The sequence below is a fragment of the Phascolarctos cinereus genome, unplaced genomic scaffold (assembly GCF_003287225.1).
Source record: "Phascolarctos cinereus isolate Bilbo 61053 unplaced genomic scaffold, phaCin_HiC Scaffold_1;HRSCAF=81, whole genome shotgun sequence".
Classification (NCBI taxonomy): domain Eukaryota; kingdom Metazoa; phylum Chordata; class Mammalia; order Diprotodontia; family Phascolarctidae; genus Phascolarctos; species Phascolarctos cinereus.
The window spans coordinates 145,663,033-145,687,030 of record NW_027555514.1 but is presented as its reverse complement, the minus strand read 5'-3'; the positions used below and the strand labels follow the sequence as shown (position 1 = coordinate 145,687,030).

General features: G+C 36.4%; 2 protein-coding genes across 2 annotated transcripts in view; one reads left to right on the top strand and one right to left on the bottom strand.

Annotated features, from left to right (window-relative positions):
* The window catches only part of LRRC17 (leucine rich repeat containing 17), a 59,595-nt gene extending 52,824 nt beyond the window's left edge, over positions 1–6,771 (top strand). Inside the window, exons 3-4 of the mRNA XM_020984515.2 lie at positions 753–908; positions 4,516–6,771. Of these exons, the coding sequence (XP_020840174.1) occupies positions 753–908; positions 4,516–4,913 (554 nt within the window). The 3' untranslated portion in view covers positions 4,914–6,771. The remainder of the gene's footprint in view (positions 1–752; positions 909–4,515) is intronic.
* Positions 1–23,998, bottom strand: part of FBXL13 (F-box and leucine rich repeat protein 13) — a 238,762-nt gene that overhangs the window by 158,215 nt on the left and 56,549 nt on the right. Inside the window, 1 exon segment of the mRNA XM_078149993.1 lies at positions 17,970–18,065. Coding sequence (XP_078006119.1) covers positions 17,970–18,065 — 96 coding nt within the window.

The following is a 23,998-nucleotide window of genomic DNA, read 5'->3' as shown; positions in this document are numbered from 1 at the left end:
AGGAGAGATATGGGACAGAAATTTCATGGAACACCTCATCCTCAGACATAGAAGACAATAATGAGGGCAGACACTAAGAATGTGTATACCTCACTTAACTCTCTTATGAGAGCATGTCTTATTTTTTTAACACCCCCCATACAAAACAGTGCATTTCACTCCAAATGTTTAACGAAATAATGTTAAACAAAATAAACAGTGCAAAATCATCTAAGTTATTGTTCTTTCCATTGGTGCTTACTGTTCTTTTCCCTCTTTGTTATCACTTTTACTGATGGAAGAAGAAAAGAAAACCAAGACAGGCAATTCTGCTACTTTTTATACCTGGAACTTAAAAACTTATGAAGTAAAGTGACATATAAACTACATGGGTAAAATGAGGTTTGGTGGTTATATTTGCACTTTCATTATCCACATTATCTCTCTCCTTTAAGTTAAAGAATTTGTTCTTTATTAATAGTGCACTAAATTTTTGAGGCAGAAGAGGAGGGTTCAAATCCCAATTCCACCACTGAAAACCTCTGAGATATTGGGGAACTCATTTAAATTACGTGAGTCTTGGTTTCTTCATCTGATATGAGAAGGGGCTGGATTTCTAAAGTTCCTTTAAGCTCTGAATTTGTGAGTCTATCATCTTATTATTGAGAGAGACAAACTGGATTTAGAAGTCTAGATAGATATATGCCATCTCTAAAACTCTATAATGTCTTTAATGCATAACATAACAATATATTCCCCATTGATTCTTCCAGAAATAAGGAAAATCCCAAGCAACATTCCTCCAGATATTATTAAACTTGATTTATCAAACAACAAAATCAACCAACTTCAACCTAAGGTGTTTGAAGATGTTCATGAACTAAGGAAATTAAACTTGAGCAGCAATGGGATTGAATTCATTGACCCTGGTAAGATTTAACAATGTCCACATAACGAGGTTGCATATTGTATCTGGTTTTATTCATAACAATTTTTTGGTCTAGATCTTCAATTTCACTGGGAATGGGAACTCTAGTGGTGGAAATTCCCTCTACCAATGCAACTCTCTGAGTTTTCTGCAATTTATCATCTTAAAAAGTTGCCTTGGGCACTGAGCTCTACAACTTGCCCAGCATCACATCACCAGTATATATCAAAGGCTAGTTTTGAATCCAGGTCACTCATCTACTCAATAAACTTCAACAGATGCCTACTGCCTCTAAAATCAAATATAACTCCCTGTGTTTGGCTTTTAAAACCCTTTACAAACTGGCCCTAAACTATATTTGTGGCCTCATTATGTACTACTTCCCTTCTTACACTCTATGGTCTAGCACTCTAGCTAAATTGGTCTTCTCTCTATTCAATCAATCAATAAGGATTTATTAAGTGCTTACCATGAACCGGGCACTATGCTAAGGCTGGGAATAAAAAGAAAGGCAAAAGAAAGTCCTTGCTCTCCAGGAGCTCCCAATGGGGGGAGACAACATGTTCATACTATATATGAACAAACTACATACAGGATAAATTCCTCACACATGACACTTCATCTCAGGTCTGCATGTCTGGAATGCATTCCTTCCTTACCTACACCTCACTGACTACACTCACTGATCCTCATTTCCTTCAAGATGCAGATGAAGCACTACCTTCTATATGAAACATTTCTTGATCCTCTCCCTCAACTGCCAGTATACCTTCTCCCAAATTACCTTGTAATATTTTTTGGCATTTATTCTGTACATGCTTATATGTGTACATGTAATCCCCAAAAGAATACAAGTTCCTTAAGAGCGTGGACTTTTTAATTGTTTATCTTTGTATCTCTAGTGCCTAGCCCATAATAGGCATTTAATAAATGCTTGATGAGAAACTGATTGACTTGTTTATTCCAAGGTCATCCTTCTATCTACAATTCTATATTGCCTCTCATAACAATGTTTTCATTAAATATAATTTATTATGGAAACAAAAAATGTTATTAGCTAGAGAAAAAGCAGGAAGATGTGTAAGTTCTTTTGTGACACATAAGACCCTGGACATGTGACCCTGGACAAGTTTCTGAAACTCTAAGACAGTTACAAAGACTTACTGATCTGTATCAGTGAAGAGAGTTTCTATGAGGTGTTTCCTAATTAAGTTACAAGTTGAGATCACTGTAAATACCACATAAAGACCATCCCCTCAAGGAAAGAGATCATCATTTTAGTATGTAGGTCCCTCAGGATCAACTAACCTTCATAAGCCAGGCTGGACAAATTTACATGATGCTAAGTCACTAAATGGTTTCCAGAGGTGGTAGTTCACTGATGTTTTCCAGGAAATACAAAAAATGTAGGTTACTTCACAATCCACCAGGAATATGTTTGATTTCCCTCTAAAATGGTCAAACTCTAGGGTCCTAGGTCTAGAAAACAAAAAACAATAACAGTAATATGTACCTTATCTAAAGCTAAATTAGATGTCAGTTTTTACAAATTCCAATTAAGATTGTTTGTCAAAATAATAAATAATAATAGTCACTGAATAATTTCTATTATATATAAACTATGGTATGTAGGAAGAAATCTCCTCTAAAATCATACTTTGATTCATCACAATGAAATGACTCCAAATTTTCTAAAGGTAGACAAGGTGGAGTGAAGCCTTGATAGGATCTGCCAAGATGGAAAGGCTTCCCTTTGAGACAGGGCAACGAGCTATGTGTGTCACACAGGGACCAATCTGACTAAGTTTGGACAGTCTCACCAGAGGTTGTTTTTTTCAGCCACAGCAATTCATGAATACCATCACTATGGCAGAAAAGGGGTACAACCTGCATGAGTGGAGAGGGTACTCACACCCATGAAACCACAAATCTTTGATGTACTAACATATTGCAGAAGAAAATTGTAAGAAAGGAAATTCAGGGAAAAAAAGTAACAGAGTAATTCAAATGCCATGAAAAATAAATTAAATGTTCCCCAAGATACAGTTTTCTCATATTAACTACTAGTTTCCCAGAGTTCCTAGAATTTTGTAACTATAACTCTACTGAGAAACAATGTGACATTGTGAAAAGAGGGTCACATCTGAGTCTGGAAGATCTGGGGTCAGATCCTGCCTTTCACACACACTAACTGTGTGACAATGGGCAGACTGCATAGGCAGCTTTCTAAGGCCAGCTGCAGACCAGTCTGTGTCACTGGTCTCCACAACAAGGAGCTCACGAAACTGGTGAAAATATAGGTCCTGACCAAATTTTTTTTTTTCTTCTCCTGTTGGGCTACTTTTATAATGATATTCTAGCATCTTTGTTCTCAAGACATATACTGCTAATAATAAAAGTAATGACATTGCTTTCCCCTTAATTTCATAAGTCCCAAGAAAGCAATCAAACACTTCAGTGTTGAAGATCTAGCATAGAAAGGATCTAAGAACTTAAGTAAGGCAAAAGAGATTCTAAAAAGTTAAAAAGAATGAAGATATTTCTGAATTTTGGGGAAAAAATATATTAATATAAACTATTGCCAGAAGAGATTAACTTTCACCATGTATGCCCATAGTTACAAAAATGTAACATTGTGCTTTCTTTTAAGTTATCATTCTATCAAACATAATACCCTTTCTAAAGTAAAATGAAAGCAAGGCATAAAGGTTTTTTTCTTTTGAAAAAGTGAGGCAAAGTGAGGATTCCTCCAATGCCCATATTTCAAAAGCATTAGTAAAGAATTAAAACACTTAAATCGCAACACTGACACATTTCTAAACAAGAAAGTTGGCTTTTTTTCCCCAGAGGGGACTAATTCAAGAATTGTTAAGCTCTGTTTGCCTCAGAGTTTTGGCAAATAAAAAAGTTACATTTTCCTTGCTCCAAATGTGATCCATTTGCAAGAACAGAACTTTTTTAGGAGATGTCTCTATATTTCTAGAAATCCCATGAGAAGCAATTTTGGACAGGGCAATGGGGACTAAATGCTTTTTACCTTGCCCCAACCTGATTTTATACTTCTTTGTCCTCGGATGGAATGTTTACTTATCACCATGATACAGAACTGAATACTTTTGAATTCCAAGCTGATAGCTCTCTCTAGTTGTTAGAGCTTTTCAAATATCTTTCAAAATATTTGTTGAAATTAATCCTTTTGCCAGAGTTTGTTTGGAGGACTGTCTGAGTATTCAAGATCAAGAGGCTGGTAAAATGAATGGTGCTATTTCCTAGGTTTTTTCAAAAGTTACATTGACCTCATCTCTCTCAAATCATCACCCCAGGCAATTTTCACTTGTTTATGCCTCAGAGTAGGCAAAAATTAACAAAACTATAATAATTTCTTTTCTGAAATGACTTGTTCTATTTTTGTTCTGGTCAGTATAAAAACATACATGAAAACAAAATAGATTTAAATAAATTTCATTTCTCTATTAAAACAGTTGTATTTTGCTAATCAAGAAGTTTGCCTAAGCAATAAAGCTATTTTTCTAGTAATCTGGAACTTATATTTATATGCATGCTTGACATTTACAGTCACCAGTTTAATAAGTATTTTATATTATCAGCTGCTTTTTCAGGACTCACAAACTTAGAAGAATTAGATTTGTCAAACAATAGTCTACAAAACTTTGACTACGGAGTATTAGAAGATCTATATTTTTTGAAAATCTTGTGGCTTAAAGAAAATCCTTGGAGATGTGACTATAATATCCACTACCTTTACTACTGGTTAAAACATCACTATAATGTTCATTATAATGGACTGGAATGCAGAACACCTGAAGAATACAAAGGTTGGCTTGTCGGAAAATATGTTCGAAGTTACTACGAAGAATGTCCAAAGGACAAGCTACCATCATACCCTGATCCAACTGACCAGGATACAGAAGATGATGCATGGGAAAAAATACACCGAGACCACATGGCAAAGAAACAAAGTGTCAGGATTACCATAGTAGGTTAACTTAGAAGGGTCCCCTTTGTAAATAGATTAGGTTTAATATTTGTTTAAGGAAAATCTTTTGTTTACATTTTTGTTAACTGTGTTATGTGTCTATGAAGGAATTCCAGCTAACAGGGTTTCTTTAATTATTATTTTAGTTGTGAACTAAGGAAACAATCTCATGCTGTTTATCCTATGTATACATTGGCTGAGCAACCATCACTGGCAGGCATTCTACGATAGTAAACTGCATGAGATTGGGTTCCATAGGATGGCATTAATAATTGCATAATGACCTGTATAACTTTTTTATTGTTAAAAAAAAAACTTGGTTCATTCTTGCCATGCATTTTGAGACCTATTTGCAAATACACAGAAAAAAAATTAAAATGGAAGATATAAATACACATTCACAAAGAAATGGCTCTTTTTTTGTCTAACAGACTATGAGCTGAATAAATTTCTATTCTTACATGTCCTCACTCTTAGAAGAAACCATGGCAAATTAAGAATTTCGCTAAAGTTATTTGACATTTTGACAAAAACATCAGATTTAAAACTGAAGAATCAGTCTAAACACAATGAGAGAAAATGATATTTATGGACCATGAAATGCAGTAGCAAGCAATATATGTTTAAGTGCTTTCTTTTAAGCTTAGAAATTACCATAAAATCCCCAATGATGAGACTGTTATTGTGTGAAACAGTAGGCTTTCTAAAGTAAAATGAGAACAGGAAGTAAAGGTTTTTCTCCTCTGAGGCAAAGAAAGAGTTCCACAAGTGCCTATATTTCCAAAGTTAGCAAAGTATTAAAGCAGTTAGATGTAGATTTTAGTAATGCTGACCCAATTCGAAATAAGAAAGATGACTTCTTTTACAAAGGAGCCATAATTCATGTATTGTTAAGATCTCTTTGCCTCAGAGTTGAAGAGAAGCATGGATGGTGGATGATGGGTGGAGGGTATTTATAGAAATTTAAGCAGGTATTGGATACAGGAAGGTTAACTTCTTTGGACCAAATTATTTCAACCAACATATATTAAGCATTACTATGTACAAAGTATATGCTATGTGCTGAGGATACAAAGATGAAAAATCACAGTCCTGATCTCCAGTAGTTTAAACCACTCCTAGTAGGAAGAAGACATGTACGTAAAAGAGAATATATTAAGAGTAAAAGGCTTAGATTCTTAAAATCTAGCCACTGCTCAGATTCTTATAATCTAGCCAATAGCTCACTAACATTCAGACTTCTTAAGAGTCTGCCCAACATGACAGATGTTCTAATAAATCTTGTCTTTGGCTGAAAGAAGGCTTGGGTTGAGTTCTTTCAGGCAGGATCTGCGTGTTGTGATTTTGGGGTCCCAGCACCCCTTAATCCCTAAACCTCAAAAATTTGGTGGCCTATACGAGGAAACTGCCTGATCCCAAGTTCTTCTCTAGCCAAGACTGGAAGGTATGTAAGCCTCCTACCCCCCACCTCCTTTCTTGCTCTGCAGTTGGGGTGGCTCTCCAAGCACCAAGGCTTGGATGTGCTTTTCGGGCAGACAGTTACAAGGCTGTCTCACACTCATCCTGATGCTCTCAAGTCCACTGTGTTGGTTTGAGGTAGGTACACCTTCTGCAGCATAGAGGACAAAGACAGACTCCCTATCTGGAAGCGTATGCCCAATTCTGTCAGTTCTCTGGGAGCTAGGGAATTGAGGAAAACTGCAGTTGCTTTTTGGTTCCCTGAGGCTTACTTACTCCCTTCCCTCTACACCTCTGAATTCTCCTTCATGGAGGTTACAGGGAAAAGTTAGAACAGCTAAAAATATCTTAGCAGATTCTGGAAGTTTTGTGATTGATCATTAAAGAGTTTTGAAACTCCTCCTTATAACTCTGGTCACTCTTTTCTCCCACTCCCTTCCCTTGAGTCAAGAGGGTATCTGTTAACCCCTCTCATAGGAAAAGAGAATTTCACCCTTTTTTACCTTTGATATTACCCTCCCCCACCTGGGAAAGGAAGGAGGGGGGAGGGGCAGCAGCTACAGCATGGGACCCCTGGCAATGGCCTTGGGCTCTAGGGCAACCCTTGCCTGGAAGCATCACCCAGGTTCAGCACATCCTGTTCAAGGTAATGAAGCTAGCCTCTGGACTTGGGTAAGCATGCTCTTTTTAAAGTTGTAGTTTTAACTGTTAATGATGAGATATTGATTCTCTGTGTAAAGTAATTTGGAAATGCATTGAACAAAATTGAAGTCATCTGATTGGTAATGAGTTTGTTTCAAGTTTCAAATTGGTGAGCTTTTGTATCAGTTATGTCAAGCAACTTTTCATAATTTGGTTACCCCTAAAATAATTTGGCTATTGTTGGTTATTGTTTTAATGTGTAAACTTGCCAAAAAGTTTGTTTGGGTTTTGATTTGCTGAGAATTTGCAAGTATATGGAAATCTCTAATGATTAGCTTTTTATACCAACACAAATTTAGTTTTTCCTAAGCTGTGATAAGCGAAATTTACTGTATGAAGTAATCCGTGGGATTTTATTTTGAGTTGTCTGATGGATCATAATCCATTGATAATCAATAATCCATCTGAGAGAAATGACACAAGCTACTCAGAGAAGGTGATACTGGTGGGAAATCAGCATCGGGAAAAGCTGAGAGGACAATTTTAGCCTCAGTCTAAGGTGGGATCCTCCTGGCTCAGTTTCCCCATTACGTTCCTTTGAAAAGGAATGTTACCCACCTGGCTATTCCTGAGTCTGGCTATAAGGTGGATTTAATACTGCATGGTTGGAAAACTGAATTATCAGAATCCAAACAGAGCTAAGGATGTTTCATCCTGTCATATTTGGGCCCTGCAGTCTTTTCTGTCAGATTTGTGTCTTCCAGACTACAGGCTACCTATAGTTGGTAGCAAACAGCGGGTACAAGCCAATGTCCCCACATGGCTCCCTGGATGCAGCCTCTGCTTGGTTCCAGTCAACCTCCTCTTTGGGACCCCCTTGAGGAAGGGACAGCTCTACACCCCTTGCCAGAAGGAAGCAGTTTCAGAAGCTGAGACCTTTGCCCCTTACCCTAAAAGAATTTGGGTCCCATTTGTTTGAGGGGGGAATGATGAGTTTGGGATCTGGACCCCAGAAAGGAAAAACCTTGGACTTTCCCACATGACCAAATCTCTGGCTTTAGCCTGAGGCTATAATCCCATCAACTGGCCTTGTGGCTACCTCCAATCTCCCAATTCTCTGTTACCCTTAATCTAGCCTAGTACCTCCATATGGCCCTTGGCCATTTCCCACCCTAAATCCTAGCTAGGCTCCATTCTCCCTTGCCCACGTGGTCCAGATTCCAGGAGTTTTGCTCACCCCAGCTTACTGGCCACCCCCATCCAGATCCTCCTTAGACCCCTCCTCCAGGTCACCCCAAACTGCTTGGCCACTCCTACTTGGATCCCTCCCACAGTCTTTCTGTATATAGGTTCATCTTGTCTCCATTAAGGTGCTTAGATTCTTAAAATCTAGCCACTGCTCAGATTCTTATAATCTAGCCAATAGCTCACTAACATTCAGACTCCTTAAGAGTCTGACCAATATGATGGATGTTCTAATAAATCCAGTCTTTGGCTGAAAAAAAAAAAAAGTAAAGGAGGCATTCAAAGTGCTTCAAGAAAACCTAAGAAGGGAAAGACCACTTTCAGCTGAGGAAATAAAAGAAATGCTTAATGGGCAAGGTGGCTCTTGAGTGAGGAGTCTTAAAGACAAGGATTTCAACAGGCAGAGGCAAGAATGAGTTTGTTTCAGCTATTGAGGAATTGCTTGTGTGACTGCATAACTAAGAGAGTGAGGACATCTAGAATCAGCCAGGAGTCCAATTTGGCTGGAACGTTTTATCTAAAAGGGAGCAGTGTGAAATAAAAATGAAAAGGTAGTTTGTAGATAGACTCTGGAAAATCATAAACACCAGGCTAAAGAGTCTTTATTCTGTCTTTTAGGAAATAGGGAGCCACTGAAGGTTTTTGTGCAGGTGAACATGGCATGGTCATACTTGCACATTTGGAATATTAATTTGGCAACTTCTGACTAGTTAGGAAGCTAATGTAATAGTTTGGTGCAGTAGAGCAAATTATGGGTTTTGTATCTGAAAATTCCTGTTCTGTCATTTACTACCTTATGTCCTTGGGCAAGTTACTTCACCATTATCCAGGTTTCAATTTCCTCAACAGTAAATGAGAGGATTGGACAAGATGACTACTCAGGTCCCTGACAGCTCAAAACCTATGATACCATGTTGATGGCCTCAATTTGAGTGGTGGCAGTGTGAGGGGAAAAGAGAAAAGAAATGTAAGAGGTATTCTGGAGTTAGATTTGGTGGGACTTGCCAACAAGTCAGATGGAGCAAGTAAAGAAGAAAGAGGAAAAGATGACCATGAGATATGAGACTGAGCAGGGAGAACAATGGTGTCATCAGAAAAGAGTTCAGTTTTGGAAAGTGTGCTGGCAAAGACATCAAGGTAGAGGCAGCTAACAAGCAACTAGATATATGTACTAGAGCTCAAGGGACAAATGGGTGTTCAAAATAAAGATCTGTGATTTAGCTATATAGAAACTGTAACTGAAATCACAGGAATGGAAAACTTGCTGAGAGAGTGTTGAAGGAAGAGAAAATGGCTTAAGAACAAAGCTCTGGGAGATTCCCAGGGCTTGGGGCTAAGAAGGTGGAAGATGCACTTGCAGACTTGTAAGTAGCAGCCAGACAAGCAGGAGGACTCAGAAAGTACAGTGTTGTGGAAGTCAAGAAAGAAAAGAGTATCAAGGGGAAAGGGGTAACAAAATGTCAAATGCTACAGAAAGGTCAAGGATAGGGCTACAAACAGACCCCTGGATTTGGTGATGATGGGGTCTTGGTAAATGCAGTTTCAACAGAGGGTTGGGGGTAGAAACCAGGTCACTGAAGAGTAAGCAGATGGTAAGAAAGTACTGGCAACCAATGCAACTACTCTATAGGAATTTTGAAATGAAAGGGGAAGTCAGACATAGAAGAGTAGCTTGAGGGAGAAATAAGGAGGTTAGAGGCGGATGTATATATCAACATCTAGAGTGAAGCAGACTCAGAAAATATGGAAACAGTCAGAGGTGAGTTGTCAACCCAGCAGTCTGAGGCAGGAGAGACAGGAGATGAACTGTGGTTGAGGCTCACAGGCTGAACATTAAGACAAGAGCTCATCAGAAAAGAGGGAAATGACAAAGGGCCTTAAATATCTAACTGCCCCTGGACCTGGATCATTGACAATTCATTTCTATATGCCCCCACTGCCCACTTTTCCCCTCAGTGTTCTGTTCTGACATGTGATTTGAGGGATGTCAGAAAAAGCAGCTTCAATATTTCAATGGATCTCATGGGTGTGAGAACTTCCTCCAAAGAAGAAGATTTCAACCCCCTTAGTACCCAATGTTTCTCAACTGAAGTTCAAACTCCTTTGTCTGCTACAACACAGTACTACTCTATCCAACTACTATCCAATCTCATCTCATACAATTCTTTTATACTATGCCTTCTGGGCAAACTGGACTACTCTCTATTGTCTGAATATACACTAGAGTCTAATGGGAGACTCTCACCTCTACATGCTTTTTTCTTAGGCTGTTCACTAAGCTCTCCCTCCACCTTTTTGCCTTCTGAATTTCTAACCATTCTTTAATGCCTACGTCCAATTCTGCCTCGTCCATGAAACTTCCCTTTGTTCCTGCACCTTCCCCCTCAACCCTCCCTCTTAAACCTCACAAAGCACTTCCTTTTACACCTCTCTAATTGATTTATCATGAAATATCATTTCACCTCTTGTATTTGTATCCCCAGAACCTATCACAGTGCCTGGCACATAGCAGACACTTAATATATGCTTGTTGGTTATTGTACTGATTAGAGATTATTACACAGGTACAGTGTAAAACATACAATAGACCTTAATCAATATATGTTGAATATTGAAGGAATAACTGTTAAATCTATCACACTTGGAAGGGCAAAGGATTAAAAAAAAACACAACTTCATCCTCTTCATTTCACTGAACCTTCTTGAATTCAAAGAGTAGGAAAGTAACTTGAAATTCTGGCCTCTGAAGCAAAGAGCAAGTTTATGGTACTGAAAGCCCAAGGCCACTGATAGGTGGCCTGTACACAGCTCTATGGCTAATGACCCAAGACATACTACTTAGCATAGATCCCTGGGTCTAAACACATCACATGAGCAGTTTACCACGAAAGAGCACGCTCCATAACAAGGTAAGAGAAGGCAGGACCACAAGAGGAAGAGAGGGTGCAATAGTGGGACTCTCAAAGGGGCAGTGGCTAGGGAACAAGAGCATGAAGAAGAAGTCATACGAGGTGACATGAGGCTCATAAGGAACCATCTGATTCGGAGGACTACTGTGGGAAGGAAGTATACCCTACCATGTCAACAACCTGTGACAAAGCTCTGGTCAATCTGTGCTAGTTACAGCATTACTTTTCAGACAAGCCAATCCCTTAGCTTAATTCTTCCAAGTCAGAGAGAACTAGTCTTGGGCATTATATTCTTAATTGTTTTTTAACTATTCTTCCACTCAAACCAAAGAAATGGAAAAGAAATGCAAATTTGTACAATATAGACATACACACACATATATTTGTAAATTGCCACAAAAACATAAAACTCATTTGGCATAACTTCCAAAATGTTTTAAAAATTCTTCACAATGATTAGCAAGAAATTTAGAATCAGTTCTTCAGACTCCTAATGCTAAGTTGGTCATTAGTCAATATCTCATTGCATGGGTGAAAAATATAACATTACAAAATAAATTAAGCAATGCTGAATCAGCATAGACAATATGTCAAAAACAACTGTGTATGTAAATTTCAACAAAATGATTTCTGGGAACATGAATTATGTTTTCATTCTCACAGATCAAATGAAGCTAGTTCAAAGGCTTATACTTTCAGGTGTCTATGGTGCATTTTACATATCCTTGGAACTTAAAGACAAGCAAAATCAATGGTAAATAAGGTGCTATTAAAATGTTTTAAATAAGAAATGAACATCCTGGGTTACCAAGTAGAAGACCAAATAGGGTTCCTAAAAATTACTTATTACAATGTTTCTCCTGATCAAAAAGAAACTTTGAATGAGGAATAACTGAACAATAAGTGAATGCTGCACCAGTATAATAGAAGGAATTTAAAAACACCCTAAAAAAAAACAAAACTGGAGGAAGACCTCCAGCACATTGTTTAGATTTCTATGATCTGGGATAGGATGTGGACAAGAACCCCAAAATGAGAATCCACAGATGGATTCTGATTCGCACTGCTAGAGAGAATAACCACATGGGTGACTTAACTGATCCATTGAGAATTAAAGTATAAAAGTACAATATTTCTCAACAAATATAAATTCCTTGATTCTCACAGGTCAGCATTATAACAGTAAAATAAAAGTACAACCCCAGGCACATCTGGAGGTTAAAACTTTCTCTATAATGCTCCAATTATGCAAATAATTTAGTAGATAGAGAATACTGCAAACAGTCAGGCTGTATTTTATGCATCCATCGTGGTAATTTTATGCTGATATAACAATACACGGTGCTGACATAACAATACATGGAACAGATTTAATGAAATGTTAGCATACTTCTGTATGTATGTATACATTGTAAACTTTTTTGTCAACATAACCTATGACTTCTCTCCAGCCACATCCAAAGAATTAAAAATATTTTATTTCAAGCTAATTATTTTTTGACAGTGTTACAGACATTAGGAATACAAACACAACTGATACAGCCAAACAGCCCCAAAGATTAGCCAATATTTTATCTGTAATATAGCAATCAACAAAATCCTTGCCAGAAATTTGTGAAATACTGGACCCATCAACTAATGAGGTCAAAGCTGAACTTAACTGAAAAGAAGTTGGGCAAGACTCAAAATAACACAAAATGTTAGAGCTGTAAGGAAGCTTAGAGATCATCCAGTTTAGGGATTCTAAATCTTTTTTTAAAAATTTTTTTGGCATGGACCTCTTTGGCAATCTGGTGAAGTCTATGGACCTCTTCTCAAAATAATATTTTCAAATACTTGAAGGAAATTCTCTATTTCAATTATTGTTTAGTGAAAATACAGGAGTAATAAAATAAAATCATAAATGTAAATAATAAAAATTAGAATGTAATTTTCTCATTCAAGCTATTCAATGAAATCTTGAAATCTATTCACAGAGCCCTTGGGGACTCCAGGGGACCCCAGGTTAAAAATCCCTAGTCTATGGGGCAGCTAGGTGGCGCAGTGGATAGAGTACTGGTCCTGGAGTCAGGAGGACCTGAGTTCAAATCTGGCCTCAGACACATAACACTCACTCGCTGTGTGACTCTGGGCAAATCACTTAACCCCAATTGCCTTGCCAAAAACAAAGAATCCCTGGTCTAGTATAATACCCTCTGATGAAGCATGCAGAATGGAGGAAGGTTGGGCCACAGAGGGAAGGACTAGGAGCAAACAGGTTGCAAAGAGACAGGACACATAGACTTGAAGTAGGAAAAACCTACTAATCATCGGAACTGTCTGAAAGTGAGTCGTATGCTCCCTTCTCCTCACTGAAAGTGTTCAAGTAGGGCTAGATGACCAATTGTCAAGCAGCGTTTAGAGGTGATCTTATGCTAGTGGACCAGCTGGGATTCTACAGGCACTTTCAACTAGAAAATCCTTTGATTATATGAAGCTCAAGGTGTTTCCAAGATCATTAATCAGTGCAGAGAAAGGATCAGAACTTTATCAATAAGTTACACTTTCATAAACCTTTCAGTTAAGGCTGCTGCAAGTAGAGATATAAGAAGACTGACACTGCTAAAAAGTTTTTAGTAAATCTGAAATGGCTTTTGTTGTACAATCATCCCAGGCATGTCTGATTCTCTGTGAACCCATTTGGGGTCTTCTTGGCAAAGATTCTGGAGTGGTTTGCCATTTTATTCTCCAATTCATTTTACAGATAAGGAAACTGAGGCAAACAGGGTGAAGTGACATGCCCAGGGTCACACAACTAGTAAGTGTCTGAGGCTAGATTTGAACTCAAGAATATGAGTCTTCCTGACTCCAGGCCTAATGCTATCCACTTCGCCATCTAGCTGCCTCTTGAAAGGGCTAGAACACATATACTTCTACAAAAATAAAGACCAACATGGATATGTTTATTTTATTAACAAGATGATTTATTCAAAGAATTTTGTATGGAAAGAAAAAATATTAAATCAGATGTTTTAAAGAAAACCTCCAAATAACAAAAATCTATACCTCTAGCCCCACCTTCTCCTTTAAGCTTCAGCTTCATATTTTTTGTTTCTTTGTTTTTGCCAAAGCAATTGGGGTTAAGTGATTTGCTCAGAGTCACACAAGCTAGTGAGTGTTATGTGTCTGAGGCCAGATTTGAACTCAGGTCCTCCTGACTACAGGGCCAGTGCTCTATCCACTATGCCACCTAGCTGCCCCCAGCTCCATATTTTCAATTGCCTATGGAACATCACCACCTAAGTATATAATGGCATCTTAAACTCAACATGTCAAACTAATCTTTCCCACCTTTCTTCCTAACTTTCCTGTTTCTATTAGTGGTACTACTATTTTCCTTTTCACCCAAGTTTTTCCTCTTCCTCACCTCCTACATCAATTTAGTTATCAAATCTTTTTTATTCTACTTTTGCAAAATCTTTTTTATCCACCATCTTCTTTCTATTCCACTTTCATCATCCTAGTTCAGGCCCTCATGATCTATTGCCTAGAGCAGACTACTCTAATAGCTTTCCTTCTAATTGGGTTGCCTTTTCCACAAATTCTACACACTGCTCCCAAAGTATTTTTTTACCTAAAAAAAAAAGTTCTATCATATCATAGAAACAATCAAAATATTTCAGTGGCTTCCCATCTAAATTCCTTATTCTGACATTAAAGTCTCCATAATTTATTCTCAACTTACCTTTCAAAGTTTATTTCCTAACAATCTCCTACATAAGATTATCAGATTGAAAATGGGAAGAAATTGGTAATAATCTTGTTCAAGTCCTTCATTTTACAGATAAAGAGCTAAGATGTAGAGAGAACAAGGGATTTGTCCATTATAACATGAATGGAAGCCAAACTATTCTACTCACCATTCCTTGAACATACCCTCTGATTTCCCATCTCCATGACTGTGCTCATGCTGCTCCCTCTCATTGTAATGCTCCATAAAGCTTTCCCTGACTCCTTCAGCTCAAGTGGCACTTTGCAACCCTCTAATTTCCATATTGTGGTTTCTATTACAATTTATTTGTTCACATTCCATATTCTTTACTAGACTTAAAATTCTATGAAGGCAAGGACTATGTCTATTCATCTGCATATTTTTCACAGTGCCTAAAGTAACTCAATCAATAAGTATTTGTTATGCTTTTGTGAACAAATTAAATAATTTATTAATAAATTTGTCAGTTGATAGATAAATGTATTAATTTAAGTTAATTTATTACTACGTGCCAGACACAGCGCTAAATACTAGGGACACAAGAAAGGCCCTCAAGAAGCTCACATTCTCATATGGAAGATCACATGCCAATAACTATGGACATACAAGATATACACAGTGAAAATGGAAGATAATCTCAGAGGAAAGGTACTGGGGGGGATAAAGAAGGGGAACATGGGAAAGAGGGCTGGGAGGGGCCTTCTGCAGAAGATGAAATTTTAGATGACTCTTAAAGGAAGGCAGAGAAGTCAGGCGGCAGACGTGAGTAAGGAGAGAATTCCATTCGTGTTAGGAGATGGCATGTCCAATATGAGGAAAAGCAAGAAAGCCATTGTCACTGGATCACAGAGTACATGAAGGAGAGTAAGTGTAAATAGAATGGAAAGGTAGAAAGGGGCCAGCTTGTGAAGGACTTTAAGTGTCAAAAGAGGATTCAGTAAAATAGAGGAGAGGTCCTAAACTGGGAGGGGGGAGGGGGGGAGGGAGAGAGGTGAAGGGAAAGTGTGGGAGGAGAGAGAAGAATATCTAGGAAAGCTTTTGTGGGAAGTGATATAGGGAATCAATTAGGGAGGGATAAAATGACTACCCTCACTCTGTAAGAGCCTCTTTAAAGTTTGATAACAGGAATTAATAACAGCTCATTCTGATTATGTGAAAACATGTCTCAATCAATCAATTAATCAAAGCAACTAGGACATGTGAATTATCCCTTTGCCACATGTGCTTTCTAAGCTTGAGCACACTTTTCCCTGACCTTTGTGTGCATTTGAAGAAATGTGTGTTACAGACTTTTGAGCAGATTAGTAAATATCCTTTAGTAAATATTAAATTTTAGTAAATTTAATTTACTAAATTAGTAAATATCCTTTCCTAAGAGCTACTTAAGGCTGACTGATTAATGATTCCAAGCTGAATTAGGTAACTATAAAGTCAAAATGGAGAAGGAGGGATATGAAGCCAGAGCAAGGATAATGGCCTGAGAGAGTTAGGGAGGGATAGGGGGAATTATGGTTCTCAGTGAGAGTGAAAAACAGATTTAAGAGGAGCAATACATAGGGTGAGGCAAAATTATAATCAGTTATGGTTGGCAATGTTCTAGTTTCTAATTAAGGAAATGGAAAACAAGTAGGTAATGGTGAAATCCAATATGTGACTATCCCAATGACAAGTGAGATAATACTTGGAAAGTATTTAGCACAGTGCCTAGCACATAGTAGGCACTATAAAAATGCATATTTGCTTCTTCCCTTCTCCTTCCTTACATGCAACTTAGTGAAGTTATGGTGTAAATCACCGGATTTAATGAAACTGAGGAATTGAAAGATTAGAGGGTGTGTCAGTGTGAATGCTGAAATCCTCTAATATAAAAGGAGGAAATGGAGAAAGGAAGGTGGTGACCCAGGCACTCAACTCCTTAAGCCTAGACCTTCCTTATTCAAAAGCCAGCTCTCAATTCACAATTCTCATTAAGTAAAAAAGCTCACTTTGTAAAGAGAGATTCATAGGGAAGCTCATTGATTCCATATTAGTATCTTCAGTGGCTCTTTACCCTTTCCTAACTCTTCATGTTCACAGCTAGAAGTCAGATTAGACTACATATGGTAGGCATGCTTTATACATGATGGGCACTTAATAAATGTTTATTAATAAAATTGCATTGTGTTAAATTGAACAGAAAAAGCAAAGATCCAATGGCAAACAATCCAGAAGGAAAATGAGAAAGACACGGAAAACCTGGAAGAGTTTTCTGAAAAATGAAATGCATTTGAAAGATGGCTAGCAGAGGTCAAAAACATAGTTTGTGACTACAGAACAGAAACTGTCATACATAAATATCAAAACAAGCCCAAAGACTGTACTAAGGATGCTGTTTTAACTAACTAATGTCTCTTATATTTCACCCTCTAAAATAAGTAACATTTAGTTTTTTTCTCACAGAGGTGCTTAACCTCTTTCCTCTTATGGATGCCTTTGGCAATCTGGTGAACCCTATGTATCCCTTCTCAGAATAAAATTTTTAAATTATCAAAATACATAGTATTAAAAAAGGAAATAACTACATGAAATACAGTTATCAAAATGCATATATGTATATATTTTTTAAAAACAAGTTCATGAACCCCAGCTTAAGAACTCCTGAATTAGAGATACTAATGATGCATGCAGGAGAGCACACAAGGGAGATCAGCTTTGTTTGATTATCTCTGCATTCAAAAGGTGTATGAATGAAAGAAATACTAAGTTACCTGCTATCTGTGGACTATGCAGCCAAGAACAAGATAATTCCCTTAGTAAGAAAATTCCTGTTGGGCTGAATTTTTATATCAGAAAGATAACCACCCCATGTATGGCCCTTTGCCAACACTTTCCAAACACAACTCCTTCTGGGATTATAAAACCAAAACAATACAGAAATGCTAGGGGCCCAAATGCTTGAAAATACAAGAGAATCTATCCTTATTTGCTACTAAAACTGTGGACAGCTATCTTATATGTACAAGAGTCTGTTATCCTTTTGGAGACAGAAATAAAATGTTAGTGTTGTAATTAATCACTTACTTCACTCCACAATGATCTTATATGTGTCATGGATCTCCAGGCACTGTTGACTTGAGCACAGTTTGCCCGATCAATGATACTTAGAGGACAGAAAATCTAAAGAACAGAAATATATGAAAATAGAAAATATAGAATCCAGAAGATACCATTTTCTATATTCTTTTTATTATTAATAGGATCATATAGTGCCTGACATTTCTAATACTCTTATCTCCAATGAACTTGGGGCACTTTTTAGACATTTCATTCAGAGAATATCTATATAAAGCAATAAAAAGATACTGATATTTCAATTTTAAGGAAAAGAAACTTCTTCAGAGAAGCTAAGTATTATTATTTGTAGCATTAATTTCCTATATGTTCCATAGTTTTATAACCCAATGTTGAAGGTTTTTAATACTTAATTTACATTAGTTCCCTAAGGTTATTAATGTAGTGTGAACCTTCATCCCTGAACAACTGAAATTTCATTGCAGACTAAGACCACAAAAACCCAGGAAGTGACTATTAGATGGGAAGGGGATGAAATAAGAAATGACTATTGAAGAGATCTATGATAACCAAGGGACCAGAAACCAGACACAAGACAGAGTAGTTTTATTGTGAAATGAGATTAGGATGGAGTAATATTCCCTTTAGGCCACAAGTGATAACTTGAAATGGATGGAGAAAACCATTACACCACAGAAAGCAGGATATTTAACTTCACAGTGTGAAATTCTTAAATTATAGATTAGCATGGAAAGTAATCTGGTCCAGGCCTTTTGTATGTGAGTGACCTTTACACTGGACTGCTGAACCTGAAGATACTGGGTTTACCATGGATATTTAGAAGGGAAAATCAATACCCAGAAATGAGATTCTTTCAACACTAATGTATTCTTAGTAGAAGCCCATGTTGTGAATATCAGAGCCAGGTCCAGTTGTGCCCTTTTAAGGGCCATAGGGTGCATCTGACTTGCTCCTGCCCCTTTAAACATTTCTTCTTGGTTTAAGCAATCTTATCCACCTCTTTCAATTATCCAGCTTCTAAAAAACAATTTTACAGACTGCTGACAAAAATGATTGGGTTAGTATTGATTATGTTTAAGTCTAGCTCCCCTGAATCTTTAAAATTATTAAAATCATTAATTTAATTAATTAATAATTCAATAATTAATAATTATCATTAAAATCATTAAAAAATATCCTCCTCTGAATCATTAAAAAAGAGGCAAAAGGAAGGAAATCTATACAAGCCAATTCAGAGCAAAAAAAAAAGAAAAAGATTAAAGAGGAAAACAAAAACAAAAAAAGAATTAATAATCATAGTTCAGTAACAATTACCGAACCCACATAAATGAGAACTGAACCATTTTGAGATCCTCCAAAGTAGTTCAGGAGCTCAATAAAATAATTAAGGGAAAATATAAGGACAGAAACTAGAAACCTTAAAAAATATTTTAAAAACAAGAAAGCTAGCTATTTAGAACAAATGGAAAAACAAATATCAGGACAAAATCAAAATGTAGCAAAACTGGAAGATGCATGAGTTCATTGCTCAAAAACCAAAGCAAATAACTTTTTAAAAATAGAGTTAAATTAGACTATCTGAAATTTATATCCCTGGAGAGGTCAAGAGAAATATGAAATGAAGAGCTCAAATACTATAATTCATGAAATCATACAAGAAAATAGCCTAGAAACACTGGAGACAGGGCATAAAGTACAAATTGAATTTAATAAATACTTGTTGATTAACTAAAATTGATAGAATTCTGAGGTCTGAATTAGGAAGGAATCTCATTTAGTTTGCCCAGAAATATAGTTGTCAAATTCCAAAGCTTCATTATCAAAGAAAACATATTACAATTAGATAGGAAAAGGAAATTCATTTATATATTACAGTAGTAACAGTTGAAATTGTGTAGACCATATTGTAGATGATGATAAATGAAAGGAATGGAATATTACATACGATAAAAAAAAGGAAACTAGCTTCCATCATCAAATAACATCCCATAGCGCTTAGCATACTCTTGAATTATTAAAAAATGGTTCCTCAATATGATGAATGATTTGAAATTATTTCTCCTAAAATGAAACTCAACAAACATTTATTAAAGGCTTACAATATATGTTCTAGGTATTGTACTAGGCAGCAAGGTGGCATATATGTGTGTGTTGGCATATATACATTAAAAAGGTATCCATATATTAAAAGGTGATGAATTATATTGTTTCAAGTAAAATAAGCCGCATGTATTTAGTGATTTTTTTAAAATGTAAGACAGTAAAACTTGATAGAATGTTAATGAATCAAAACTGTCAAATAGAAGATAGTTATAGGATGTATTAGAAAAACAGAATTCAACAATTTGTTATATACAGGAAATAAGCTTAAACAAAGATAATGGAGAATAACAGTAAGGATCTAGAATGAAATTTATTCTCCTTCAATTGAATTTTAAAAAGTAGTAGTTGTAGTCATGATTTTGGACAAGACAACATTAAAGATATATCATTTCAAAATATGTTGCATCATTTTTGAGGATACCATACACAATGAAATAACAGGAATATATATACGAAATGGATTTAAAGGAAAGGCTAGCTGAAGTGCAAAAAGATGGACAGTAAGACAGTAATTGTAGGTGACCAGCATTCCTTTTTCAGAAGTTGACATATCTAACAGAAAAGGAAAGAAGAATGTTATGGATATGAATAGTAGGTTAGAAAAATGAGATCTGATAAACTTACGGCAAATATTGAATGGGAATTTTAAATAAAACATGCTTTTCTATGTCATGATACATTTATAAAAATTGGTCATATGTTACTAAATGCAAATTTATAAATAAATGTAGAAAGAAATATTAAAGACATGCTTTAAATACCTGACTAATGCAATAAAAATTGTAATCAGCAAAGGGACATCTATGTGACACAATAGATAGAGCGCCCGGTCTGCAGTCAGGAGGACTCATCTTCCTAAGTTCAAATCTGGCGTCAGACACTTACTAGCTGTGTGACACTGGGCAAGTCACTAAACCCTTTTTGCCTCAGTTTCCTCGTTTGCAAAATGAACTGGAGAAGGAAATGGCAAACCACTCCAGTTTCTCTGCCAAGAAAGTGACAAAAGGGGTCACGAAGAGTCAGACACAAAGGAAAACAATTCAATGAAGGAAATATAAACCAAAGGTATAGACCTAAGTGCAGACTAAATAAGAATATTCTAAATAATAATTGAAAGAACAGATCATAGAAACAGTCAAGAGAATGACAATAGTGAGACTACATACCAAAATTTATAGGATAGAGAAAATGCATGTTTTCTTTAAAGGAAAACTTATGCAACTGAACACATATATTAACAAAATAAAAGACAAAAGATAGTATATAATTAAATTAACCACAAAACAACAAATTAAGAATCCCAACACAAGAAAAAAGATATTTTGAAAATCAGAGGAAAAAAGAATACTATTGAACTGACAAAAAGTTATTTTTAAAAGATTACCAGAAATTAACAATTAACTAATTTGGTTTTTTAAGGGAAGAGAAGAAAACCAAATTGCCAAGACCAAGGAAAAGAATTTGCAATGAATGGAAAAGTAATAAATAAAATGTTAGGATATGACTGTAACTAATTATATCACAACAAAACAGAATTATGAAATATATTAATATCTAGAAAATATAAACTATTAAAAACAAGAAATTGAGCAAATCATAAATGAACAAATTTACAGATAAATTTAATATTAGAGAATATATAATTTCTGTATTGCATAAATTTTTGAAAAGTAGGTGAAACAGAATTCATGTTGAAACAATGTCTTACTAGTCAAACAAAAAATGAGATAATTCAGAGCGAGAGAATTAAAGAATAGTACTACTAACTATAATGGTACAGTATCTTAAAATAAAACATTAGTAGACATTACAGTAACAGTGATGAAAAAAAATTGTTCATTATCCAACTAGGATTTAAACCAAGAGTACAATGGTCCTCAAGATTAGGAAAAACTTAGCATAACCACTCACACTAATCAAAAACAGAATCATATGATATCTATAAAATAAAAATAAGCTTTTCATAAACCCTACTACTCATTTATGTTTTTTTTAAAAACACATTAAAGTACTGAGGAACGAAAGGATCTTTTCTTAACATGATATAAAGAATTTATCTAAAAGCAAATATTAGAATTCTTTGTGGAAAACTGCTAGAATCTTCCCCAATAAGATTAAAACATCTGTTTTATCATTTTGTTTTGTATTAGACACACTAATATTAGAAATACTAAATAATAAGACAAAAAAATGGAATTAACAGGGCCAAAAAGAATCAAAATTACATCTTTGTACAGACATTATTATTGTTTACTCAAAATCTTATCAATCAGCAAATATGTATTAAGCATATATTATCTGCAAGACATTGTACTAAATGCTTCAGTAGAAATACAATAAATGAAAAAATCTCTACTCACAAGGAGATTACACTGGACATTACATTCTAACAAGAGAGACAAGAAGGACATATAGTTTGAAAGGTAGTACTCTAACAGTCGGAGGTATCAAAATAAGGTTTCACATAGAAGGTGGTGCTTGCGCGTCATCTCGAAGAGAGGAATTCTGTGATGTGGGAATTCTAGGAGGAAGAACACGTCACACACAGAGAAGAGCTAGTGCAAAGGAACAGTTGGTTGTTTGGTGTCCTTCGTTCTCAAAGAGGACCAAAATATCACTATGTTAGAGTCGAGTTAGTGTGTCCAACTGTGACTGATCAGATCAACACGAGCTTGGAATGCTCTACCACACAAATAGTCCATGTACACATTCTCTAAATTTGCACATCTCATGTTTCTTTTGAGCTATTTCAATTTCTGCATTGCTCACAGAGCACAGCATCTTCTCTGATGACGGCACATCATGCTAGGCAGTCCTGTGTGAAACCTGGAAAGTATGCTAGCGCCATGTCAGGAAACTGAATCACTTCCATTTGAATTGTCTTAGGAAGATTCTAAAGATTACTAAGCAGGATAAGATACAAGACACTGAGGTCCTTTCTCGAACTGCCAACCAGAGAGTGCAAACATAAGGTCACCAAAAAGACTTTTATGGAGAACTCAATGGCAAGTGCTCACATGGTGGCAGAAAAACTAATACATGGACACTCGCAAGGTCTCTCTTAAGAACTCTGGAATTGATTGTGTGACATGGGAGATACTGGCAAAGGAATGGTAACAGGAGATGGAGTATCAAATGCGAAGCACAGAGAGATCAGTGTGGCTGCATCAAAAAAGTGTGAAGTGTGAGTATGGGAAGAAATGTATAATAAGGCTAGACAAATAGGTTGGGGAAAGGTTGGGAAAGGCTTTAAAAGCTAGAAAGGAGTTTACATTTGATTCTGGAGGGCAAATGAAACCACTAGAATTGAATGAGTAGGAAAATGACAGGGTCAGATATGAGAGAAATTACTTAGGAAATAAAGTGTGGAATGGACTGAAGTGGAGAGTGGGATTGTAGGAAGACATTGGAAGAGCTGTGAATTGGTCCAACTTTTCTGGAAAGCAATTTTTAACTGTGGAAGAAGTCCTTAAACTATCTGTACCCTTTGACCCAGGATTATCCTACTGGGCATATCCCCACATCTTTTAATTGCATAAAACACAAATAGATATTAAGACAAGGACTATCAGACTTTGATATGATTGGTAGCCAGGGATTAAATCTTTTCTTCTCGCCTTCCCCTTCCCCTCCTACTTGCCTCTTGAGGGAGAAATGGAAAGAAATATCACTGAACAACAGCTTCCCCAAGCAACCTTGGTGGGAGAAGGGAGATGAGTAAGTAATGAGCTGGGTTTTACTCATCAACCCCCACTACTTATGGCCCCCAGGAAGCTCTCTACTTCTCAGTCACCTGCCAGAGCTTCACCTCACTTCTGCTCCTGATCACTGTTCACCTTCATTCATTTTTACAGACAGCAGGAAGGTCAGCACACTCTTCCAGGAGGAAATACATATATCCAGGTATGGTCACA